The 24969-nt window shown below is 43.3% G+C and overlaps 1 protein-coding gene across 2 annotated transcripts in view; it reads right to left on the reverse strand.

Moving 5' to 3' along the window:
• Positions 1-442: 442 nt before the first annotated feature.
• NLRC4 (NLR family CARD domain containing 4) overlaps positions 443-24969 on the reverse strand; it is a 71758-nt gene continuing 47231 nt past the window's right edge. For both annotated transcript variants that reach the window (XM_030195449.1, XM_030195448.1), the window contains 3 exons: positions 7114-7206; positions 6874-7041; positions 443-946 (listed from right to left, as the gene is read on the reverse strand). In XM_030195449.1, coding sequence (XP_030051309.1) covers positions 633-946; positions 6874-7041; positions 7114-7206 — 575 coding nt within the window. In that variant the 3' untranslated portion in view covers positions 443-632. The remainder of the gene's footprint in view (positions 947-6873; positions 7042-7113; positions 7207-24969) is intronic.

Genomic DNA, 24969 nt, shown 5'->3' on the forward strand with positions numbered 1-24969 from the left:
CACACCACCATAGATCCTCTCAGCTTAGGAGAGATCATGAGCTCCATGTGCTGTGCCTAACCCCCACAGGAAGTTGCATGGGTGTGACCTCTCTAAGTAATTCACATCAGAGGTCACAGAGTAATCACAGAGAAAAAATTGGTGACAGGCAATGCATGTAAAATACAATACATTATTCCAACACCATCCACCATCTGACGTCAGAAGAAGGCGGGACACAGCGAAGAGAAGCGCTTTTACTGGCTAGGAGCGCTTTCACTGACGCTGCCGGACTGGAGGTAAATTTAAAAGCAAAAAAGGAAAGGGATCGATGATCGATCGTGGGGGAGAGAAGAGGGCGGGCAGTTCGGACGAGCGGCGGCGATCCCCGGGCGGAACTAGGTCAAGGCTGACTGAGGCGCGCTGCGCGGGGCCCCCCTAAGCGCGGGGCCCTATGCGGCCGCCTCGGTCGCCTTGGCCTAAGACCGGCCCTGGTGCTTAGTTTGGGAAGTACAACAGTGTTGTGTTTTTTTGGACTTAGCTCACACCTTTTCAGTACTTCAAGGTGAGTTATATTCATGCTTAGTAAAATGGATTTGATAAACTGCCTTTCTGTTGTACAAACATAACAGGAACACATAAGCTGTGAGGTTTTAGGCAGTCAGTAACTGGAATTCACCTTCACAGCCGGCTTTCGCACTGTTAATTTTCTGCAGGTCAATGCTGTCTAGCTGCCAGCCACAGAGCCTGACTTTCTGAAGGCCTTTCAGTTTGGATATTACACGACTGAGTTCCAGAACGAGGCCTGCATAGGGCTGAAGACTGTGCTCACTACTGAGGTCAAGTGTGGTCAGTTCCTTCAGGTCCCTCAGTGCTTCGGTGAAGGAGAGCCAGCCATCGCTGGTCACACAGTTTCCACTTAAGTCCAACTGCTGTAGGTCTTTCAAGTTCTCCTTGAAAAAGGCAGCTGAAATTAAAAGAAGCGTGTAGTAGTCCAAGGCCAACAGTGAATGTTCTACCATGCTTTGCACCCAAATCCTCAAGAGCATTATAAATTATGTTAGACAAGATTCTCTTTTTTCAACCCATGTCTCATTTTCCCCATGAAGCCTGCAATGTTTTGCACCCGCTGGAATTTTGTAGCTGTACCTGTAAGATTACAAGCTCATTTTTAAAGGGGTACTCCTCACAGAGGTTCCCTCTCAAAATGCAGCTAGAGTGCACAAGACAGCTATTGTGTTACCAGCATACATTTGAACTGCAGGTGTAAAGTATGTACTTGAATACATGAGCTGAGATCCGAACATAAAATTTCTGTTTGAACATTCATCTTCCTGACCCAATTCTGTCCTTTTTTGTTCCATACATCCTGTGGAACAGAATGCACACTTTTACATGCATGTGGTAGAGGGGAGGAATTATCAGAATACAAAGGTAAACACAAATTTATCTGTGTAAGATCATTTGGGCTAATATTCAAAGGCATTTATCTGGTTCTTAGCTGCAGATATGTTCCTTTTTATTTGTGATTTAATAAACCACCCTTCATTTTGCATAACAAGGCAGGTTGCAGTTTATAAATTGAGAAAGCAGAAAGGAATACCCTATTCATAAATAGAAGAGCAGAGAGCATAGACTATTGAATGACAACAGGAAAAAAAAGTGCCAGTTGTATTGTCCCATTTCAGATGGATAAGTACTAGTAAAAGGAATATTCAGATAGTACCAGGGCAGAGCTTAGGTGGTCCTAACTTTATCCTGTTAGCCATCCATTTAATGGAATAAATACTGCTGCTAACTAGATAGCAGGTGCACTTACCTGGACATTCAGCACTCGCCAGTATCTGGATAAAAGCACTTACCCTTCGATATAGGGGCGTAGCCAGACAACAGATTTTGGGTGGGCCTAGGCAAGAATTGGGTGGGCACCAAGTGTTCTCCCCCCCCCCCCCAAGAAAAGATCTCAGCTGGTGGGAAAACGCTTCTTTCCACCTTGGCAGCAGGCATGCACTGAAAACTGAGCATGCGCAGGTGTCGGTGTCATGGAGAGTAGCGTTTTTGTTACCATCAGGGGAAAATCTTCAGCTGGTGGAGCTTGGGATTTCCACCAGTTACCACTAAACATGCGCTACTGTTGGGTGGGCCTGAGCCATAAATGGGTGGGCCCTGGCCCACCCAAGCCCACCTATGGCTACGCCACGATATTTAACACTATTCAATCGGCCTCGGATTCTAGTATATAGCATGCCTAGCGTTCTGCGCCAAAATCCAAGCGTATTCTATAACAATGCATGTAACTTAATTGGCTTAACAAGTCAATCAGCATTGTTAACAGCACTTAACAAGCAATAATGAGCACTAATTGGCAATAATTAGAATTTACATGCACAACTCCCTAAGCATATTCTGTAACACACTGCACCTAAATTTTAATGCACGCAGGCATAAAAGGGCATGGTTATGGGTGGGGAAATGGGTGTTTCATGGGCATTCGGAAATTTACGTGCACTGCTATAGAATATGGCCCACTGCACCTAAATCTACGTGCCGGGATTTACACCATGTTTTCATTGGTGTAAATGGATGCGCATAGTTTTAGGCGCTAGGATATCAACTAAGCGTATTCTATATACCGCATTTAACTCTAGGCGCTGCTTATAGAATACACTTAGGCGGAAATGTTCTCCACACAGATTTTTCATGCGCCATATATAGAATCTGGACCATAGTGGCTAATCGGCTATATTGCGTGATATAACCAGCTAGCTGCGAATATTCAGCACTTTGCCAGCTAAGTTTAGCAGCCAAATCAGCCAGCATAAATAGCTGTCCTATCTTTGGCCACTATAAATTTAATCAGCCAGAGCTGAACATTAACTTGGCCGGTTAAGTTTAAGCTGGCCACACAAAAAATGGATCTTCAAAGCCGGTCACTGGAAATATCTGGGTTCAGTGTCAATCGTGGCACTTAGCTGACCTGCCTCCCGAGGGCCGAATATCCACCAGTTAATTTCCAGGTATAAATAAATCATGGCAGCCGACATTTAAGTAAACACTGATGGTGACTGGATATCCCAGGGCTTAATTATTGACCCCTTTGTAACAAATATGCATTCATTCAATCACAGGCTTGATTTTATAACAGGATGACTATCCTGCTTATAATCGAACGAGAAAAACGCCCAAGTTCCGACCTAAATCGGGAGATGGACGTTTATCTCACAAAACCGAATAAAGCGGTATAATCGAAAGCCGATTTTTGGACGTTTTCAACTGCACTCCGTCGTGGATGCGGACAAAGTTGATGGGGGCGTGTCAGAGGTGTGGCGAAGGCGGAACTGGGGCGTGGTTATCTGCCGAACAAAGATGGGCGCATTTCACTGATAATGGGAAAAAAGTATGCGTTTTTAGCTAGAATTTAGGACACTTTTCCTGGACCCTGTTTTTTCACGAATAAGGCCCCAAAAAGTGCCCTAAATGACCAGATGACCACTGGAGGGAATCGGGGATGACCTCCCCTGACTCCCCCAGTGGTCACTAACCCCCTCCCACCACAAAAAAATGATGTTTCACAACTTTTTATTTTCACCCTCAAATGTCATACCCAGCTCCCTGGCAGCAGTATGCAGGTCACTGGAGGAGTTGTTAGGGGGTGCAGTGGACTTCAGGCAGGTGGACCCAGGCCCATCCCCCCTACCTGTTACAATTGTGCTGCTTAATGCTTATTAGTCGTCCAGCCCCCCCAAACCCACTGTACCCACATGTAGGTGCCCCCCCCTTCACCCCTTAGGGCTATAGTAATGGTGTAGACTTGTGGGCAGTGGGTTTTGAGGGGGATTTGGGGGGCTTAACACACAAGGGAAGGGTGCTATGCACCTGGGAGCTCTTTTACCTGTTTTGTTGGTTTTGTAAAAGTGCCCCCTAGGGTGCCCGGTTGATGTCCTGGCATGTGAGGGGGACCAGTACACTACGAATCCTGGCCCCTCCCACGAATGAATGTCTTGGATTTATTCGTTTTTGAGCTGGGCGCTTTCATTTTCCATTATCGCTGAAAAACAAAAACGCCCAGCTCACACATTGTTGAATAAAACATGGGCGTCTATTTTTTTCGAAAATATGGTTCGGTCCGCCCCTTCACTGACCCGTTCTCGGAGATAAACGCCCATGGAGATAGGCGTTTTCGTTCAATTATGCCCCTCCAAGTGAGAAACCTAAATAGGTGTATATTTAAGCTTCTTTTATGAAGGTCATTTTATAAACACTGTTTTATATGCAGAAAGGGTCTTTTATAAAATCACCTTGCAGTATAGTACATATTAGTCTGCATAGTGACAAGACAGCACATTTTTATACGTGTGCCATGTGTGGGCATTGCCAGGCTCATCATTTGGGTGGAGCAGAGGCAGAGGTGAGATATACTCACATGTTTTATAAAATACACATATACACGCATAGAATACATGTACACATTTACACCCCCAAGGACCAGACTGAGAACTATTACCCTCATCATTCTCCAGCATTTAGGCAGGATCCATTGCTTCAGAGCAGGTGTAAATTTGTGTGTCAGTTGCTTTTGGAGGGGGAAGGTTTCTAGAGAGAGATGGGCTTGGGGTGGGTTGTTGAAAAGAAAGGACATTTCAGGATATTTATTTATTTGTTACATTTGTATCACACATTTTCCCACCTATTTGCAGGCTCAATGTGGCTTACATAGTACCGTAGAGGCGATCGCCAATACCGGTTTTAACAAATACAAAGTGAGGTTGTGGTAAAGTAAAGTTCATGTGTGACAGACACATTGGGGAATCGTAAGAAGAGTTAGGTAATGTCCAGTATGTCCAGTATGAGCTTTGGTTTTGTTGTGTTGCTGGGTTAAGGCATTTAAGTTGGATTGTTAGGATAAGCCTTTTTGAACAAGTTAGTTTTTAGTAATTTCAGGTGGTTATATGTTGGGGCAGCAGGAGAAAACCTGTGAAAACTAAAGGAGAAAAAATTGTGGGGGTCAGGGCAGGGGGGTGGGATAGGTGGGAGCATGAAATATTTTAACTCTAAAGTTTATATAACATATTCTACGTCTATCAAATGATCACATGATGAGATTTACAGTAGTCTAAAAGACCAAAAGGCAGCCATAAACAGTATAGTCCAATGTTCTTTGCTGCAAGGCCTGGGGACCAGTGGCGGCCCCATCGACCTTAAGTGTGACTCCCTGACTCTTCCCCAATATACAATCTCCTCCCCACTAAGTTTCATGCACTCTTGCAGCATTTAGGCACTCAAACATGCCAAGTCTATAACTGGTATAACTGGATGCCTTCTGAGTTAGGCTAGTATTCTGTAATAAGAAGTGAGTGCCCAGATTCCATTATGGACTAGGATCTCTTCGCATGGCATCAAAGCACCTAAAAAGAGGTGCCCACCTATAGAATTGTCATCTTAGTGACATTTTGAACACTCAGTACCAGTAAATTTTCAAAGAGGACAATTTAGGAACATAAGGGCCCAATATTCAGCCAGTGGAGATCAGCATTTTGCTGACCGCTGCTGACGTTAAACCTGGAAATTCAATGCCAAAGCCATGTCTGGGCACCAGCACTAAATTTCTGGGTTCACGGAGCTGGCTAATGCATAGCCAATTAAGGGCTCCTTTTACCAAGTGGTGATAAAAGGGGCTGCATACTGAGGCCACCTTTTACCACCAGGGATAAAAGGCTTTTTTCTTTGAAGGGGAAGGAAATGTCTGTGTGCTAAGCAAAGGCATTGGTGTACTGGGGGATCCCCTTATCGTCTCCTATTTAGGAGGCAGAAAGGGCTCTGGCAGTAGCCCATTGATAACCGGACAGCATGTGGTATTGCCCGATTACTGCTGGGCACGCCCCCAGTGCTAGAAAATACAAAACTATTTTCTAGCGCCGGAAATAACGTGTGGTAGGAGCCAGAACTATTGCTGGGCTCCCAGGGGATCCCGGCGGTAGAGCCGAATTCCCACACAGCAAGATAGCGGTAGGCCCACAGCGCTTTTGTAAAATGGCCCCTAAGTGCGATATCTAGCACTTAACTGGCTATGGGTTACTGCATAAAGACAGGACTAACTTTTAAATAGTCCTATTTATGCAGTTAACCTGGTTGGTTAAGTGCTGAATATTGGCATTTAACCAGCAAGTGCTGATTCCACCCCTGGAATGCCCCCCAAATAGTTAGTTTTCAGTTTAGCACTAACTGGTTATTTTTAGTGGCACTAACTAGTTAAGTGTTGCTGAAAATTAGCAGTTAGCCCCAAACAGGCGGTTTAACTGTCCAGCAACTGTTTCTGACCAGTTAAATCGCTTTGAATATTGACCCAATATCTCTCAAAGTTAGGAGCACAAGCCCTTGGAATAACAGCCTGTCAACATTTCCTGAATATTGGGCCCAATTTAAGCAGCAATAAAAGATGCAGAAGAAAGTTTAATGTCATGTGAGTGAATAGGGGACAAAAAATATATCAACAAGATGCCAATCTAAGAAATTCAAAAAGGCATCTATTTGAAGCCTGTTTTGTACAGCCAAACAGACTCCTAAGTGCCTTTATACAATAAGGTCCTGGAACTATCCTTTGTAAATGTTGACACACATATTTATACCTGCTCCAAAACAGTGCATTCTAACTAGAGGCAGGAGGAGGATGTAACTCAATAGTTTACAGTTTAGTGCTTGGGGGATCATGTGGCCAGTCCAGTTTTCAGACTATCAAAAATGAATAACGATGATTGTACTTCACGGTTTTCCAAAATCAGTGTGTTTGAGATAAATCTAAATACATTGGAAACTTGATTTAAACAATTTCTACATTGTCTTTAGTAGATGTAATCTTTCAAAACCACTCTTTATGTGAAATACCAGTTTACTTACAGAGTTTTGAGATCTCTGTATCTGTCAGGTGCCAATTCTTCAGCCCCAGTCTGACTAGACGAGGCATCTGTATTAGGTGTTGCAATAAAGTGTCTAGGCAGAGCCTAACGTCACATCCGCAAGGTAGCATCAGTACTGTCATGTCTGGAAAGCCATTCAGGCTGTCAACTAAACAAAAGTGAAAGTGGTTAGAAAGTGCCATTTAAAACAGTCACAGAACAGAGAATTCCACTTTCTTACCTAACATAGTAACAGAACCATTGCCTTCTTCCTTCAAATTATTTTCAGAGGAATCAAGCATCCTCAGCTTTGGGAAATGCTTGATGTTCTGGGCTGTGAAAATAAAATAAGAATATTGCCAAGTTTTAGGAACAAAAGGCAAGAGAGTGTTTCTGACAAGTTCATAAAATCAGTGGTCTTCATAAAACAGGACATCACTAACATATCCTTGGAACCCCACAGCTAGTCTGGATTTTGGGATATCCATGATAAATATGCAGGAGATAGATTTAAATGCACCAAAGACTAGGGATGTGCATTCATTTGACAAAAAGGAAAGAGAGAGGGAAATTCAAAGTATAAAAGCAGCGAACAGAAGAATAAAGTAGCACCATGTGCCTCTGAAGCTAGGATAGCAATTCTTTATTCAAAGATCCGACACAGGCCATGTTTCGGCATGCCTGCCTGTGTCAGGGGTCTGTAGTATATACCTAAAACATACAAATATATGCAATTGTGTATAAAAAGAATAAAATAATGAACTCAGGTGGGGCGGCCCAAGACAGTCTGCTGCATGAGATGAGGGAATGGTCTGCCCCCAGCTCCGCTTTGTCCCATCCCAGTCTAACATCTCCCCCCTTTCTTCCTTCCTTCCCCTGACCAGATGACCACCGGAGGGAATCGGGGATGACCTCCCCTGACTCCCCCAGTGGTGACTAACCCCCTCCCACCCTGAAAAAAACAACTTTAAAAACTTTTTTTTGCCAGCCTGAAATGTCATACTCAGGTCTATCACAGCAGTATGCAGGTCTCTGGGAAGGGAGGTATGTGTGTGTCAACAGAGGCATAGCGAAGGCATGGACATCCTTCTTTCAAACATTTTGGACGTCCCGAACTGCCCCCCCCCCCCCCCCACAGGGCCAGCCAAATTTCAAGGGAATGGAGTGGAGTGGCCTAGTGGTTAGCGCACTGGTCTTGCAATCCAGAGGTGGCCAGTTCAAATCTCACTGGTGCTATTGGTGATCCATAACCCAAATAAATAAAGGGGATGTCAGAGGCACAGCAGGCATGAATGTCCTTCTCACAGACACATCCAGGCATGGACATCCTCACAGAAACATCCACATTCTGGACTCCCATTGCAGGGACGGAGGCATAGCGAAGGATGTCCTTCACCCATACTCTAAAAAAAAAAAAAGACATCCCTGACGAGCACTTGGACGTTTTCACCTGGGCTTGTATTTTTCTAAGGTTGTAGATGGCAATTTATTTAAGGTTGTAGATGGCTATTATACACACAGCTTGTCTGCATGTATGAAGCCATCTTTGGCATACACAGAGCAGACACGCATAATGCTTGGCTGCTCTGCACTGGCTTCCCCTCCTTAGGAAGGAATTCGTGTGCAAATGAGCTAACAGTGAATAGCTCATTTGCATGCGATTTCCTTCATGCATGCCCATTCCTTTCTGAATCGCTAAGGGATTGGTAAGGGAAGGGCCTTTTCCGTTTAATTAGTGCATCAGTTAGTCCACTGCAGTGCCTCCTAGGGTGTGCCCGGTTGGTATCCTGGCATGTCAGGGGGACCAGTGCACTACAAATCCTGGCTCCTCCCATGACCAAATGAGTTGGATTTGGTCGTTTTTGAGATGGGCGTCCTCGGTTTCCATTGAAAACCGGGGACAACCATATCTAAGGTCGACCTAAATGTTGAGATTTGGGCGTCCCCGACCGTATTATCGAAATGAAAGATGGACGCCCATCTTGTGTTGATAATACGGGTTTCCCTGCCCCTTCACGGGGACGCCCTGCAAGGACGCCCTCGGGAAAACTTGGGCACCCCGTTCGATTATGCCCCTCAATGTGATACAAGGAGACACAAAAATGGCTCAAGAGCAGCCAGGAATGCTGAAGCACAGCCCGTTTCGGGTCTTTGAATAAAGAATCACTATCCTAGCTCCAGAGGCCCTTGGTGCTTTTTTATTCATCCACTCATTTGAGATGAATGGGAAATATTAATAAAGTTATCCATATCATTGAGAAATGAAAATGAGCAGGAAAAACAGGAAATTTCATCTGTTTTCATTTGCTATTGATAATGCACTCTCTTTTTTTTTTTTGTTACATTTGTACCCCGCGCTTTCCCACTCATGGCAGGCTCAAAGCGGCTTACATGGGGCAATGGAGGGTTAAGTGACTTGCAAATAGTGCACACTCTCCAGAAAGATTGAACACTCTCCAGGAACAATGCACACTCTCTAATAAGACTGAACACACTACAGCAAGAGTGCACACTCCCTAAGAAGACTAAACACTCTCTAGGAAGACTGAACACACTCTAGGAACCGTACACACTTTCTACTAAGATTGAACACACTAGAGAAAGAGTGCACACTCTCTAGGAAGACTGAACACTCTCCAGGATGAGTGCACACTCTCTAAGAAATCGAAACACTCTTCAGGAACAGTGTACACTGCAAAAAGTGTGAACTCTTTCTAAAGGGTGCACAGTCTTTCTGAGAGAGCATTCACTCCTGACAACATAGCTCCTGTAATGAAAAAATGCCTGGACCTCCCCCTCCAATCCCCGGATTCTATATATGACACCCAGATTTGTTGCCTAAATTTGCACACAATCCCAAGATATGCTCACAACTTAACTGGCTAATGAGCAATAATTGGCCACTAACATCCAATTATTGATGTTAATTGGCACCAATTAGGATTTGTACACACATCTGGCTGCATGCTATTCTATAACATATGGTGCCCAAATCCCATCGCGTGCAATTCAAAATAGGATCTGACCATGGGGAAGGAGGGCATGGGCATGTCAGGGGTTGTGCATGTTGTTACAGAATACTGGGTCTTCACGCCCAGCTTGGGTGCCGGCATATACACTAGGATTCAGCACCCAAAGTTAGGATGTGGGAATCATAGTAACATAGTAGTAACATAGTAGATGACGGCAGAAAAAGACCTGCACGGTCCATCCAGTCTGCCCAACAAGATAAACTCATATGTGCCACTTTTTGTGTATACCTTACCTTGATTTGTACCTGTCTTTTTCAGGGCACAGACCGTATAAGTCTGCCCAGCACTATCCCCGCCCCCCAACCACCAGCCCCGCCTCCCACCACCGGCTCTAGCACAGACCGTATAAGTCTGCCCAGCACTATCCCCGCCTCCCAACCACCAGCCCCGCCTTCCACTACCAGCTCTGCCACCCAATCTCGGCTAAGCTCCTGAGGATCCCTTCCTTCTAAACAGGATTCTTTTATGTTTATCCCACGCATGTTTGAATTCCGTTACCGTTTTCATCTCCACCACCTCCCGCGGGAGGGCATTCCAAGCATCCACCACTCTCTCCGTGAAAAAATACTTCCTGACATTTTTCTTGAGTCTGCCCCCCTTCAATCTCATTTCATGTCCTCTCGTTTTACCGCCTTCGCAACTCCAGAAAAGGTTCGTTTGCGGATTAATACCTTTCAAATATTTGAACGTCTGTATCATATCACCCCTGTTTCTCCTTTCCTCCAGAGTATACATGCTCAGGTCACTAAGCACAATTCTATAGAGTCGTGCATGGTGCCAGTCTTTTCTGGTGTCCATTTTTGAGCACGATTTATACAATCTGACCCAAAATGACAGGAAATTACATGAAATTAAAATTTTCTGGGTGCAACCCCTATTGGAGACTCTGGGATGGATCTTCAAAGCAATTTAACTTGCCAGAAACAGCTCCTGGCCAGTTAAATCATTTGTGCAGAGCTATCCCAGTAGCATACCAAGAGTGGGGCGGTGGAGGCGGTCCACTTTAGATGCAGGCAGCAAGGGGGTGCATGGAGCAGGCATATGGCTATTGGCTCTGCTGGTCCCCTGCCCCTTGAAAGTTACTTCCTGTTTCATGGCAGGGGACCAGAAGAGACGACAGCCATGCATCTGCTCCGTGCACCCCCTTGCTGGGAGGAAAGTTCAGGTGATGCGCTTTGGGGGGGTGCGCCTTGGGGGGGGGGGGTGATGCACTGGGCGGTGCAGTGATGACCCGCCCTGGGTGGCGAACAAGCTAGGAACACCACTGGGCTATCCACTGATATTCAGCGGCACTTAACTGGTTAGCGCCACAGAATATCATCACAGAGTGCTAAACTCAAAAGCCAGCTATTATGTGGGTGGTCCATGGGCGGAATTGGCACTTCTGTGGTTAAGTGCCAATATTCAGTGCTGAATATCACACAACTGCATAAGAGATAGCCGGCTGCATAAACCCAGATATTCCATGAGTTTCTAGAAATAACGCCAGCAATGACTAAAAAAGATGCTCACTGCCGCCAGCTGAATATTGACCCCTCAGTATATGCAAATTTATCTTTTCTATATTCATTGCAGGTATTCTGAAAGCCAGATTAGCTGCAGCAGTGGTATAGCCAGAAATTACATAAGTACATAAGCATAAGCATCGCCATGCTGGGACAGACCAACCAGCTTATTTTCGAAAAAGATCGCCGGCCATCTTCTGACACAAATCGGGAGATGGCCGGTGATCTACTGAATCCAGCCAAATCGGTATAATCGAAAGCCGATTTTGGCCGGCTTCAACTGCGTTCCGTCGTGGGGCAGGCAAAAGTTCAAGGGGGCGTGCCGGCACGGTAGCAAAGGCAGGACGATGGCAGGACAGGGGCGTGCGTTGAGATAGCCGGCTTCGCCCGATAATGGAAAAAAGAAAGAAGGCCTTGACAAGAATTTGGTCCACTTTATTTGGTCCCTTTTTTTTTCAGGTCCAAGTCCCAGAAAAGTGCTCGAACTGACCAGATGACCACCGGAGGGAACCGGGGATCACCTCCCCTTACTCCCCCAGTGGTCACTAACCCCCTCCCACCCTAAAAAAAACAACTTTAAAAATGTTTTTTGCCAGCCTCTATGCCAGCATCAAATGTCATACTCAGGTCCATCGCAGCAGTATACAGGTCCCTGGAACAGTTTTTGTGGGTGCAGTGGACTTCAGGCAGGCGGACCCAGGCCCATCCTCCCCTTACCTGTTACACATGGTGGAAAATGGGAGCCCTTCAAAACCCACCACAAACCCATTGTACCCACATGTAGGTGCCCCGCATCACCCCTTAGGGCTATGGTAATGGTGTATAGTTGTGGGTAGTGGGTTTTGGGGGGGGGGGTTGGGGGGCTCAGCACCCAAGGTAAAGGAGCTATGCACCTGGGAGCTATTTTAATTTTTTTTTTACTTTTTAGAAGTGCCCCCTAGGGTGCCCGGTTGGTGTCCTGGCATGTGAGGGGGACCAGTGCACTACAAATCCAGGCCCCTTCCAAGACCAAATGCCTTGGATTTGTTCGTTTTTGAGATGGGCGCCATCAGTTTCCATTATGGGCAAAAACCGATGTCGGCCATCTCAAGCCCGGCCATCTCTGACATTTGGGCGGCCCCAACCGTATTATCGAAACAAAAGATGGCCGGCCATCTTTTTCGAAAATGCGGTTGGCTCCGCCCACTTGCGGAGCCAGCCCCGGAGATGGCCGGCGCCATTCAATTATCCCCCTCCATGAGTCCATCGAGCCCAGCACCCTGTCACCGACAGCAGCCAAAAGAACAAGCAATTTGTCCCACCCATCCTAGAAATACTGTATTCCCTTGTCCATTGAATAACATTCTATGGCTTTTTCCTCCAGGAAGCCGTCCAACCCTTTTTTGAAGTCCGCTAAGTTAATCGCCTTAACCTCCTTTTGGGGGTGCCAACGATTAACATGGTGGGGCAGTAGGCATTGAGTACCCCATTTTCTCTGCCTCCCCTTACTTTCCCTTTCTTCTTCTCTCCTTCACCCTCACCAAAATTAAAATTAAAAATACCTTAACTGAAATGAAGAAGCCAGTAGTCAGTGACAGCACTTTGAGCTGCTGTGACCAGAACAACCAGCCTGTGGAGTACATGAGATCAGCATCAGGAAGTGCTCCAGCAAGAACTGAACATGGCTGTTTTTCACAGCACTACAGAGCTCATCTGGTATAGGCTCCAGTTTTATTCATCTGGCAATGCTTGGGGATCCCCACTGGCTCCACCAATGATGTGCCCGGCTGCTGGGGAGGGGGGAACAGGGCTGAGGTAAAAGTGGAGGGGCCCAGGCCCATCCATGGCTATGCCCTTAGACTTTATGGTGTCTAGGATGAATTTGGGGAGTCCTGTCATAAGCAAAACATGTATGCAGGTGTTGTACTATTACAAACTCCTTGAATGACAGAGACACTGCACATTAACATAAAATCCCTGCTGCCATGTTGAACTTGTTCATGAACCCAATGCAGCTGGATATAGATCCCAGAAGTTAATGAAGAAGCTAAAAAGATTACGAAAAATCAGAAAGGTAGCAGTACATTATCTCCTCTATCTATATTTAAATTAAGAGGGTACACTGAGAGAGTCTGTCACACTGGGATCACAGACTGAACAGAATTGTGGAGAATGCGAAAGAAGTTCCTATTCTCACAGATAGAAAGCTTGATGCAAGAAAACTGGACATTGTGGTAAAGGAGAAAAGCACAAGAACAGCAATAGTAATTGAAGAGTCAGTACCAAGCAACTATTTTACATTATGTGTGAAGAAAGAGAATAGTCTCACGTACCAACAATTTAGGGGTCAATATTCTGCCTGTGACAGTCAAGGTTTTTAAGTCGCATATAGCCAAGGGCTGAACTGAACCTGGATATTCAATGCTGGAAGTTAACCATACACTGGCCAATATTCACATTAGTGCAAAGTTAGCTTAGCAGATAAAGTTAGGACCTTTTTTTTGCTGTCCTAATTTTGTCCACTTACTCAACTGATTATCACTGCTAACTGCCCAAGATCCCACCCCCCACTGCCTAGTTAAGTGCCTCTCCTGCCAATTTAAGCCCTTTTGAATATCAGGCCCTTAGAGACCAAGGGGCCGATATTCAGACCACAGGAATTAGGCCAGCTAACTCTTGCAGTTGATGCTAAGCCTGGATATTCAATGCCGAGCTGTTTCCGGTGAGTGGCATTGAATATCTGGTTTACTTTTGGCCACTTTAAAGGTAACCGGTTAAGTCGATTTTCAGCGCTAACTGGTTATCTTTAAACCATCCAAAGATATCCCACATTTTCACACAGACAAATATGGCCACTAAACCAGCTTTAAAAATTGGCAGAAAGCCAGTTATACTGGGCGATATAACTGGCTAGCTGCTCTCAATATTCAGCAGGAGATAGATGGTTATTCCCCACTAAATATCGCTATCGCTGTGTATCATTTAACCAGCCAGGTGCTGTTCCTGGCCGGTTAAATGGTTTTCAATATTAGGGGGTAAGAATATATGGTCAGAAAAATATAGAAATTGCCCCAGTTGTATTTGGATATGACCAGCTTGATTAAAAAAAGTACTTCTATGTAAACAATTGTAAGTTGCTTCACACATGAGATGAGATTTGAAGGGGTAGGGTAGAGGACCTGATTTGTTCAAGGAGTGTTTTTCCATGCTAAATGGTCTGGTCATTTCACTTTTAGTTGGTTAGCACTGGGAAACCTAATATTCAGCACTACCTTCAATGTGATCAAAGCAATGCTATTATTTATTATTTAGATTTTGCTCACACCTTTTTCAGTAGTAGCTCAATGTGAGTTACATTCAGGTACACTGGATATTTCTCTGTCCCAGGAGGGCTCACAATCTAGGTTTGTACCTGAGGCAATGGAGGCTTAAGTGACTTGCCCAAGATCACAAGGAGCAGCAGTGGGATTTGAACCAGCCACCTCTGGATTGCAAGACCAGTGCTCTAACCACTAGGCCACTCCTCCACTATATTCTGCATAATTAGGTTGGCAAATAGTGGGTAATTCAATATGGTCCCAGATAGATTTAAGTGGAAAGAATGCACATAAATGTCAGTATTCTAGTTATTTGCTCATGTAAGTGGATACACACCAAAGTAAATGGCCATTTTCCAGTTACATAGTTTTCTGTAAATATGCGCCAATATTCAATGGTACATGCTTTGCAGGTGGGCATTCACATGAATTCAAATATGCATTTGTGACACCAACCACATGGAGTTTTTTGATCGATATAATAAAGCAGGCAGCAGGTGAAAGAACAATGGGGCAAATTATAGTCACCTGAAGGGCAGTTCTATAACTAGACACTCACAGTCATGCACCTCTTTGAGAATGTAAGTGCAGACAAAAAGTAGCAATTGCATGTGTAAAACACCCTAAGCGCTATCCAATACAGTTGCGTATAAAAGCTATAGTGCACAAATGCAAGGGGAGGATAAAGCATGGGAAGGACATGGGCAGAGCTCCAGGATACACACGTGACTTACAGAATATTGTACTTACGTGTGCTTTTGCCCCATTTGGGCATCCGCACTTACATGAGATCTATGGCTGAAGTAACTTGGTAAATACAAGGGGTTTTGATGCTGTGTGAGGCTATTAATCTATAATGGAATCTGGGTGCCCAGATTTTGTTATAGAATAGGCTGTTACTGTGCAGCATTGGAGTACTTAAAAGGATGTACCCACTTATAGAATTTCTACTCACATAAGTTGGTGGGAATCTGTTTTGCAGTTTCACAGTATGGGGTCGATATTCAAAACAATTTAAATAGCCAGTAGAGGCTCTTGGCTGTTTAAATCACATGTGTGGGGCTATTCGTGGATATTCAGTGGCACCAGTGGCATACCAAGGGGGGTTACTTCCTGTTCCTGGGCAGAGGGAGCTGCAGCGAAGTTAGCGAAGTCAGCGAACTCAGCTGACAGGCGTGTGCCGTGGCACCCCCCCCCCCCAGTGGCGTGCACCTGGGGGGGTCATTTCGTTGGGCGGGGGGGGCCGCCCCGGGTGTCATGCCGGCTAGGATCGCCACTGAGTGGCACTTAACCTGATGCTTTGTGCATAAAGTTATGCATGCAAGTTATAAAGTACTGTCAGTTAAGCGTGTAACGTGATGATAGTTTATTAAAAATGTACTATACTGCTCATACTGACGGTGCAGAACTGAGCGGTATACAGGCTAAAACATAGAACAGGAAAAGAACTCTAAAATAAGATAGGACAAAAACTCAATCACACAAAAGTAGGAATACAGCAGAGAGAGGGAGGGTATTAGGGGGTAAGGTATTAATGGTAATAGGGGGTAAGGAAAGGTCAGGGTCATGGTAGAACTCATGTCAGATGATCCAGGATTCAGCACGAGGTGTTATAAACTTCATTAAACAGCCAGGTTTTAAGATCCAATTTGAAACTCTTAAATGATAAATTGCTATGGATTGAAAGAAAGAAGTTATTACAGGTAAAGAATGACAAAAAGTAAAAGGCACTGTGCCTGGTTGATTCAAGATGCGCTGATTTGGGAATTGGTCGTCGTTAATGGTACGAAGGACTTGACTAGGGGTGTAAGGAATTGCAAGACTGGATGAATAATCTGGGGCATCATGCCTGAAGGCCTTAAACTAAAGTATAATTGGCATTAACAACAGCAATGCTGCTGTTTTTAGATCCTGTGATGCTGACACGTTATCTAGATAGTAGAAATTCTTCCTTCATTTTTGCAGGTATGCAACACTCTTGCAGGACACTTATGGCTTTGTATTAATGTTATGAACTTTAAGAAATGTCTTAAAACACAGTTGTTTGTGGCTGCTTTTTACTGAGTTTCTGGAGTCTGTGTCTTTTGATATAATATGAATTTGCCTGTGATTGTGTATATAAATGATTGTATGTGATATATAATTTTGTAATGTATGTTTTTGATTCAGTGGTATATGCTTTTAAAATAAATAAATAATTTATCACCTGTAATTGGTGTTGACGTTAATTGGCCCTAATTAGCAATTCTGCATGTAACGAAAAAAAGATAGCATTAGAGGCAAAAAAACATAGTAAAAAGATTTTTTTGTATATTAAAAGCAGGAAGCCGGCAAAAGAATCGGTTGGGCCGCTGGATGACCGAGGGGTAAAAGGGGCGATCAAGGAAGACAAAGATGTAGTGGAGAGATTGAATGAATTCTTTGCTTCGGTCTTCACCGAGGAAGATTTGGGTGGGATACCAGTGTCGGAAATGAAATTTCAAACGGACGAGTCAGAGAAACTTACTGACTTCACGGTAAACCTGGAGGACGTAATGGGGCAGTTCAGCAAACTGAAGAGTAGCAAATCTCCTCGACCGGATGGTATTCATCCTAGAGTACTAATAGAACTGAAAAATGAGCTTGCGGAGCTACTGCTAGTGATATGCAATTTTATCCTTAAAATCGAGCGTGGTACCGGAAGATTGGAGGGTGGCCAATGTAACACCCATTTTTTAAAAAGGTTCCAGGGGAGATCCGGGAAATTATAGACCGGTGAGTCTGACGTCGGTGCTGGGGGAAATGGTAGAGGCTATTATTAAAAACAAAATTACAGAGCACATCCAAGGACATGGATTACTGAGACCAAGTCAGCACGGCTTTTGTGTGGGGAAATCTTGCCTGACCAATTTACTTCAATTCTTTGAAGGAGTAAACAAACATGTGGGCAAAGGGGAGCCGGTTGATATTGTGTATTTGGATTTTCAAAAGGCGTTTGACAAGGTACCTCATGAAAGGCTACAGAGGAAATTGGAGGGTCATGGGATAGGAGGAAAAGTCCTATTGTGGATTAAAAACTGGTTGGATAGGAAACAGAGAGTGGGGTTAAATGGGCAGTATTCACAATGGAGAAGGGTAGTTAGTGGGGTTCCTCAGGGGTCTGTGCTAGGACCGCTGCTTTTTAATATATTTATAAATGATTTAGAGATGGGAGTAACTAGAGAGGTAATTACATTTGCTGTTAACACAAAGTTATTCAAAGTTGTTAACTCAGGACAGGGTTGTGAAAAATTATAGAAGGACCTTACGTGACTGGGAGACTGGGCGGCTAAATGGCAGATGATGTTTAATGTTAGCAAGTGCAAGGTGATGCATGTGGGAAAAAAGAACCCGAATTATAGCTACGTCATGCAAGGTTCCACGTTTGGAGTTACGGACCAAGAAAGGGATCTGGGTGTCGTCGTCGATAATACACTGAAACCTTCTGCTCAGTGTGCTGCTGCGGCTCGGAAAGCGAATAGAATGTTGGGTATTATTAGGAAAGGTATGGAAAACAGGTGTGAGGATGTTATAATGCTGTTATATCGCTCCATGGTGCGACCGCACCTTGAGTATTGTGTTCAATTCTGGTCGCCGCATCTCAAGAAAGATATAGTGGAATTGGAAAAGGTGCAGCGAAGGGCTACTAAAATGATAGCGAGGATGGGACAACTTCCCTATGAAGAAAGACTAAGGAGGCTAGGGCTTTTCAGCTTGGAGAAGAGACGGCTGAGGGGAGACATGATAGTGGTATATAAAATAATGAGTGGAGTGGAACAGGTGGATGTGAAGCATCTGTTCAAACTTTCCAAAAAATACTAGGACTAGGGGGCATGCAATGAAACTACAATGTAGTAAATTTAAAACAAATAGGAGAAAATGTTTCTTCACCCAACGTGTAATTAAACTCTGGAATTCGTTGCCAGAGAACGTGTTGGATTATTTGTAGTAAATAATTAGCAGATTTTAGTACACACAGCTTCAGCTTTAGAAATGTTAATTTCTTTCTTCATCTCTCTCTCATTCACCCCTGAATAATTCACTGCTGAGTCACTTTAAAGTTGAAGTAACAAAACATCTGTTTACTCACAGTTTGTAGTTAGATTATAATCAGACAGGCTTATATATACATATTACTATACATTTGTATTATCAGCTCCTTCCATGTGCTTAGATGGTAATGGATGCTCACACCACCATAGATCCTCTCAGGTTAGGAGAGATCATGAGCTCCATGTGCTCCATGTGCTGCATGTGCTGCATCTATCCCCCACAGGAAGTTGCATAGCTGTGTGACCTCTCTAAGTAATTCACATCAGAGGTCACAGAGTAATCACAGAGAAATAATAGGTGACAGGCAATGCATGTAAAATACAACACATTCCAACAAACCCCTTCTCATGCATAACTGTCATGCAATTATTTATTCATACAAAGTCCAAGCTTTATACGCAGATTCACAAAATGTTCTCTGGGTAACGGTTTGGTCATGATGTCAGCTGTCATCTCACTGGTGTGACAATAGTGTAGACTGATGACCCCTTCTTTCGCCAACTCTCGCACGTTGTGGTATTTCGTTGCGATGTGCTTGGTGCGTGACTGAACCTTGTCATTCTGTGACAGTCGGATGCAGCTCTGATTATCTTCCATTATCTGGATTGGTCTCTTTTCAGCTATTCCGAAATCCAGCAAAAGTTTTTCAATCCACATCAGTTCTCTGCACGCTTCCGATACGGCCACGTATTCAGCTTCTGTAGAAGACAAACTCACAATACTTTGTTTATGACTGGCCCATGAAATGCGTACATTTCCATACATAAACACATATCCACTTGTGGATTTATAATCAGAATGATCCCCTGCCCAATCTGAATCACAGTAACATATTAGTTTTGGATTACTATTGGCTGAAATCTTTAATTTACAATCAATGGTACCCTTTAAATACCTTACCATCCTTTTAACTGCAGTCCAATCTGATTTGGTAGGTGAGCTGACCCTTCTGCTCAAAATTCCTACTGCATTTGCTATATCAGCCCTGTATGTGGTAGCTAGATATAAAAGCTTACCTATGGCTGATCTATATTGGATGTTATCTGGTAAAGGTTCTCTTACTGTTTCATCCTTCAGAAAATCAGTGATCATGGGAGTGCTTACAACTTGGGCATCTTGCATACCTAAACTTTCAATAAGCTCATTTATTTTCTGCTTCTGGCTTAGAAGATAAGAACCATCATTTTGTTTCTCAATTTCTATACCAAGATAGTATGACACATTACCCAGTTCTTTTATCTCAACATTGAGGTTTAAACACTTTACAATGTCCTTGTACTCTTGCTCACTTTTGCTTGCAATGAGCAGATCATCAACAAAAGCTAAAATGTATGCATATTGTCCATTTGTGCACCTAGTGTACAAATATTTATCTGCTTCACCTTGCTTAAATCCTAAATTTGTCAATATTTCATGCAATTTGTCATTCCAACATTCTGCACTTTGCTTTAATCCATAAAGACCTTTGTTTAATTTACACACTAGCTGTCTTTGTTTTGTATTTATGAAACCTGTTGGTTGTTCCATGTACAAGTCTTCAGTTATATCTTCATGAAGAAATGCTGTTTTCACATCAATGTGGTTGACTTGCATGCCTTTTGAGACTGCAATGCTCAGAAGTGTTCTAATTGTCGTGTGTTTCACTACAGGTGCAAACACTTCATCAAAATCTTCTCCATATTTTTGAAGATATCCCTTTGCCACTAATCTGGCTTTATACCTTTCCACTTTTCCTTGTGCATTCCTTTTTAACTTGAATACCCATTTGCATCCTATAGCTTTCTTGCCAGGAGGTAATTTTGTAAGAATCCAAGTATTATTTTTATCCAATGCATCAATTTCTTCTTGTGCAGCTTTATGCCATTCAGCAGCTTCTTCTGCTGGCATTTTCTCAATCTCATCCCATGTTAAGGGCTCTTGAGCTTCTGCTGACTTTGTTAGGTAAGACAGTCTTGGGGGTGGAACACCTTTGTTTTCCCTGGATGAGCGTCTGACTACAGGTTGGTCCGACCTTTCCGCATCCTCTAAATCTGAGAGTCCTTCTCCAATTGATTCCCCTTCTCCAACTGTACTGTCTTCTTCAATGATCCTTTCTGTGTCTGCTTCCTCTGCCTGTTCCTCGTTAGATACAGGTGAGTTGCTTTCAGACATCTGCCTTGGTATGGCATTTATATACACTGGCATGTCTATTATGGTTCTAGTTTCATATTCTGGATGATAAGGCTCATCTGGGATAATCCAGCCTTTATCAACCCTTTTGTTTTCATCAAAATATGTAACATGTCTTATGCCAACAATGCCAGTTTTCAGATTTAAAATTCTATATCCTTTGTGTCCTGGAGTATAGCCAACTAAAATGCCCCTTTCTGTTGTGGAATCCAGCTTATGCCTTCTTTGCTTTGGTACATGAGCATATGCTGTACTTCCAAATGTTCTTATGTGTGACAGGTTTGGCTTCCTACCATGCCATGTCTCATGTGGTGTGCGCTCAGCGCCTTTAGTTGGCATTCTGTTTTGTAGGTACACTGCTGTGAGAATGGCTTCCCCCCATAGTCTTTTAGGGAGATTGCTATCTGACAGCATACACCTGGTCATTTCCACAATTGACCTAAATTTTCTCTCTGCAACAGAATTTTGCTCTGGTGTATAAGCTACTGTTGTGATATGTTGAATGCCTTCTTGTTCTAGAAATGTGCACATGCTTTGTGAAGTGAACTCACCACCATTGTCGGTCTGAAGAACCTTTGGTTTTCTTTCAAATTTATTGCTCACCATGGCTACGTATTTCTTCAGCATGTCTGTGACTTGACTTTTCTCTTTCAGCAAATAGGCCACACAATATCTAGAGAAATCATCCAAGAATATTAGGACAAATCTGTTATTTCCCAATGATGGGATATTAAACGGTCCACATAAGTCACTGTGTATTAAGTCCAGCACTTTATTACTCCTATTTCCTGTGTATGCAGGAAATGAGGGTCTCACACCTTTTTGAGTAACACAGTCTATGCATTTCTCCATTTTACCAGCATCTGCACTTATCTGAATGTCAGTGGCTAGTTGCTTACTGTAAAGGTCCTGGATCACCTTAGAATCACGATGTCCCAGGCGGCGGTGCCAGATTTCCAGACTACATTTACCATCATTCTTCCTTACTTGCGCCATATGTGAGGCTTCACCTGAAATGCTCAGTTTATAAACATCATTATGCATAAAAGCTTCAGCATACACTTCATCATTTTTAGAGATTGTGCACTTACTGTTTTCAAAATGAATCGCAAATCCCTTCTTATCTAATGTAGATACACTAAGCATATTGCAAACTGCTTGGGGAATATACAAGACATCACTTACAGGAATTTCTTTAACTTCATTAGACACTTTGCATTTTAAGAATCCAATACCTTTTGCTTGGATCTTAGCAGTCCCTGCGTTTGCAGTTTTAAGAATACCTTCCTCTGGACACATTTCCTGAAAGAAATCCTTACAATTGGTTAAATGGCATGTGCTCCCCGAATCCAAAATCCAAGTACTTTCATTTGAATTATTATTTACCATAGTCAAAGATTTTTCTGCCATTAGAAAGCCCTTGTGTTTATCTTTGTCCTTCATACATTTCCTGGTTTGAAAATTCTTTAGTTCCATTGGCTTAGGTGAGCTAGAGGGAGTGTTTTGTGTTTCCTTACACCATTTAGATACATGTCCCTCCTTTCCACATGAGTAGCAAATCAGCTTGCCCTTGGGTGGAGTTTTCCCATAGCTCCGCCTTCCTCTGTTCTTTGCCAAGAAATTTGTTTCATTTCTCTCTGACTTGCTTTGAGAACACATCTCCTCAGAATCATTTATTATGCATTCCTGCCTTAGTTTTGATGTTGCCTGTTCAAAAGATTGCCCTTCAATGGCCTCATTTACAGACCTAAAAACATCAAACTTCTTTGATAGTGAGGTAAAAAGAAATGCTCTTTTCAATGCATCACACATGGGAATTCCAGAAAGTTCTAGCTTTTGAAATGAAGACATAAGATGCATAATGTGATCATTACATTTACTTTTATCCCTTAATTTGGTTTCATTCAACTCTGCCAACCAAATTGGTTGCTGCTTTGCATATGTAGTTGCATACATAGTTCTCAGTTTATATAAAATGTCCTTTGGTGTATCTTTTCCCTCCACTAATATGGCTTGTTTCTCTGAGAGAGCTTCCAAAAGCATGCACTTCACATAATAGTTTGCATTGTCCCATTCAGCCATATTTTCAGCTGTTCTGTCTTGGTCTAAGCATATATTTAATCCTTTTGCTCGAAGGAGACATATGAATCTTAATTCCCACTGCTGATAATTAAACTCAGTTAATTTAGGCACCTTGAGAGAATAGAACAATAGTGAATTTCTTCCCTCAGCCATTTTCTTAGCCTTCTGTCTGCTGTGTGGGGGGAGAGAGAGACAGACTGAATCTTTCCTTTAAAACTTAAGAGAAAAATGTGGCCTTTTTTTTCTGCCTGGTAATATTTCTCTTCTTTTTCAATTCCTGGCCCTGGGCCCATAACCCTTTTGTTGGATTATTTGTAGTAAATAATTAGCAGATTTTAGTACACACAGCTTCAGCTTTAGAAATGTTAATTTCTTTCTTCATCTCTCTCTCATTCACCCCTGAATAATTCACTGCTGAGTCACTTTAAAGTTGAAGTAACAAAACATCTGTTTACTCACAGTTTGTAGTTAGATTATAATCAGACAGGCTTATATATACATATTACTATACATTTGTATTATCAGCTCCTTCCATGTGCTTAGATGGTAATGGATGCTCACACCACCATAGATCCTCTCAGGTTAGGAGAGATCATGAGCTCCATGTGCTCCATGTGCTGCATGTGCTGCATCTATCCCCCACAGGAAGTTGCATAGCTGTGTGACCTCTCTAAGTAATTCACATCAGAGGTCACAGAGTAATCACAGAGAAATAATAGGTGACAGGCAATGCATGTAAAATACAACACATTCCAACAGAACGTGGTGAAGGCGATTAGCTTGGCAGAGTTTAAAAAGGGGTTAGAGGGTTTCCTAAAGGATAAGTTCATAGACTGCTACTAAATGGACTTGGGAAAAATCCACAATTCCAGGAATAACATGTATAGAATGTTTGTACGTTTGGGAAGTTTGCCAGGTGCCCTTGGCCTGGATTGGCCGCTGTCGTGGACAGGATGCTGGGCTCGATGGACCCTTGGTCTTTTCCCAGTGTGGCATTACTTATGTACTTATGCCCTAAGTCTGTAGTCTATAAACTGTGTACAAAAATCCAAAACGCATAAGTGCAAAGGGAGTATTGACCTGGAAGAGGCATGGGTGGGTCAGGGTTGTACCCAGCACTTGTGTGCACAGATTAAAGAATACCAACAGTTAGATGCAAGTATTTACACTGCCATTAAGCTAGTGTAGGTGTTTAGGCACATAACTACAGATTCACGCTAGTATTCTATCTGCGCAATTGCTGATATAGAATTCATGCTCAGCGTGCATCATCCCAGTGCCTAGCTTTACACAATTTATAGAGAATTACCCCCTAAGTGGACAAGCACCTGGTATGTGACCAGTTTCTGGACCTCTCACTAGGTATGGTAGATGGGACAGGCAGCTGCACATAGATGCAGACCCTGCTATCCAGCCGGTCTAGGTGATTTGCAGCATTTGCCACTCACTGTCAAGGACAAAGTTAAAGCAGAGTTACAAGACTTAGAGACTCACAAGATTCTGGTTAAGAGACAGCAGCTGTCAGAGTAGATATCAGTACTGCTGGTGGTTAGAAAACCCAGTGGGAAGATCAGACTATACGCAGAGCCAAGATCACTCAACCAGGCTCTCCATCAAAAACATTACAGAATACCAAACCAGGAGGATATTTTTCTGAATTTACACAACACTAAGTTTTTTCTCTAGCTAAATGTTAAGAGTGGGTTCTGGCATGCGATCTTAGATAAGCAGAGCAGCAAGTTGACTAGGTTCAAGATTTCATTAGGGGAAATATTGGTGGCTCAAACTTCCCTTTGGAAAATCTGTGGCACTGAAAGAATTTCAGAGATGACTTCACAGTGCACTGTCCAGCCTGTATTGTGGATGACCTGCTAGTGTATGGCTGTGGACATAGACTATCGAGTGTCATGACAGTGGTTGTGACCCCATTTTCAGACTCACC

This window comes from Microcaecilia unicolor, chromosome 3 (genome assembly GCF_901765095.1).
Source record: "Microcaecilia unicolor chromosome 3, aMicUni1.1, whole genome shotgun sequence".
In the NCBI taxonomy this organism is placed as follows: Eukaryota; Metazoa; Chordata; class Amphibia; order Gymnophiona; family Siphonopidae; genus Microcaecilia; species Microcaecilia unicolor.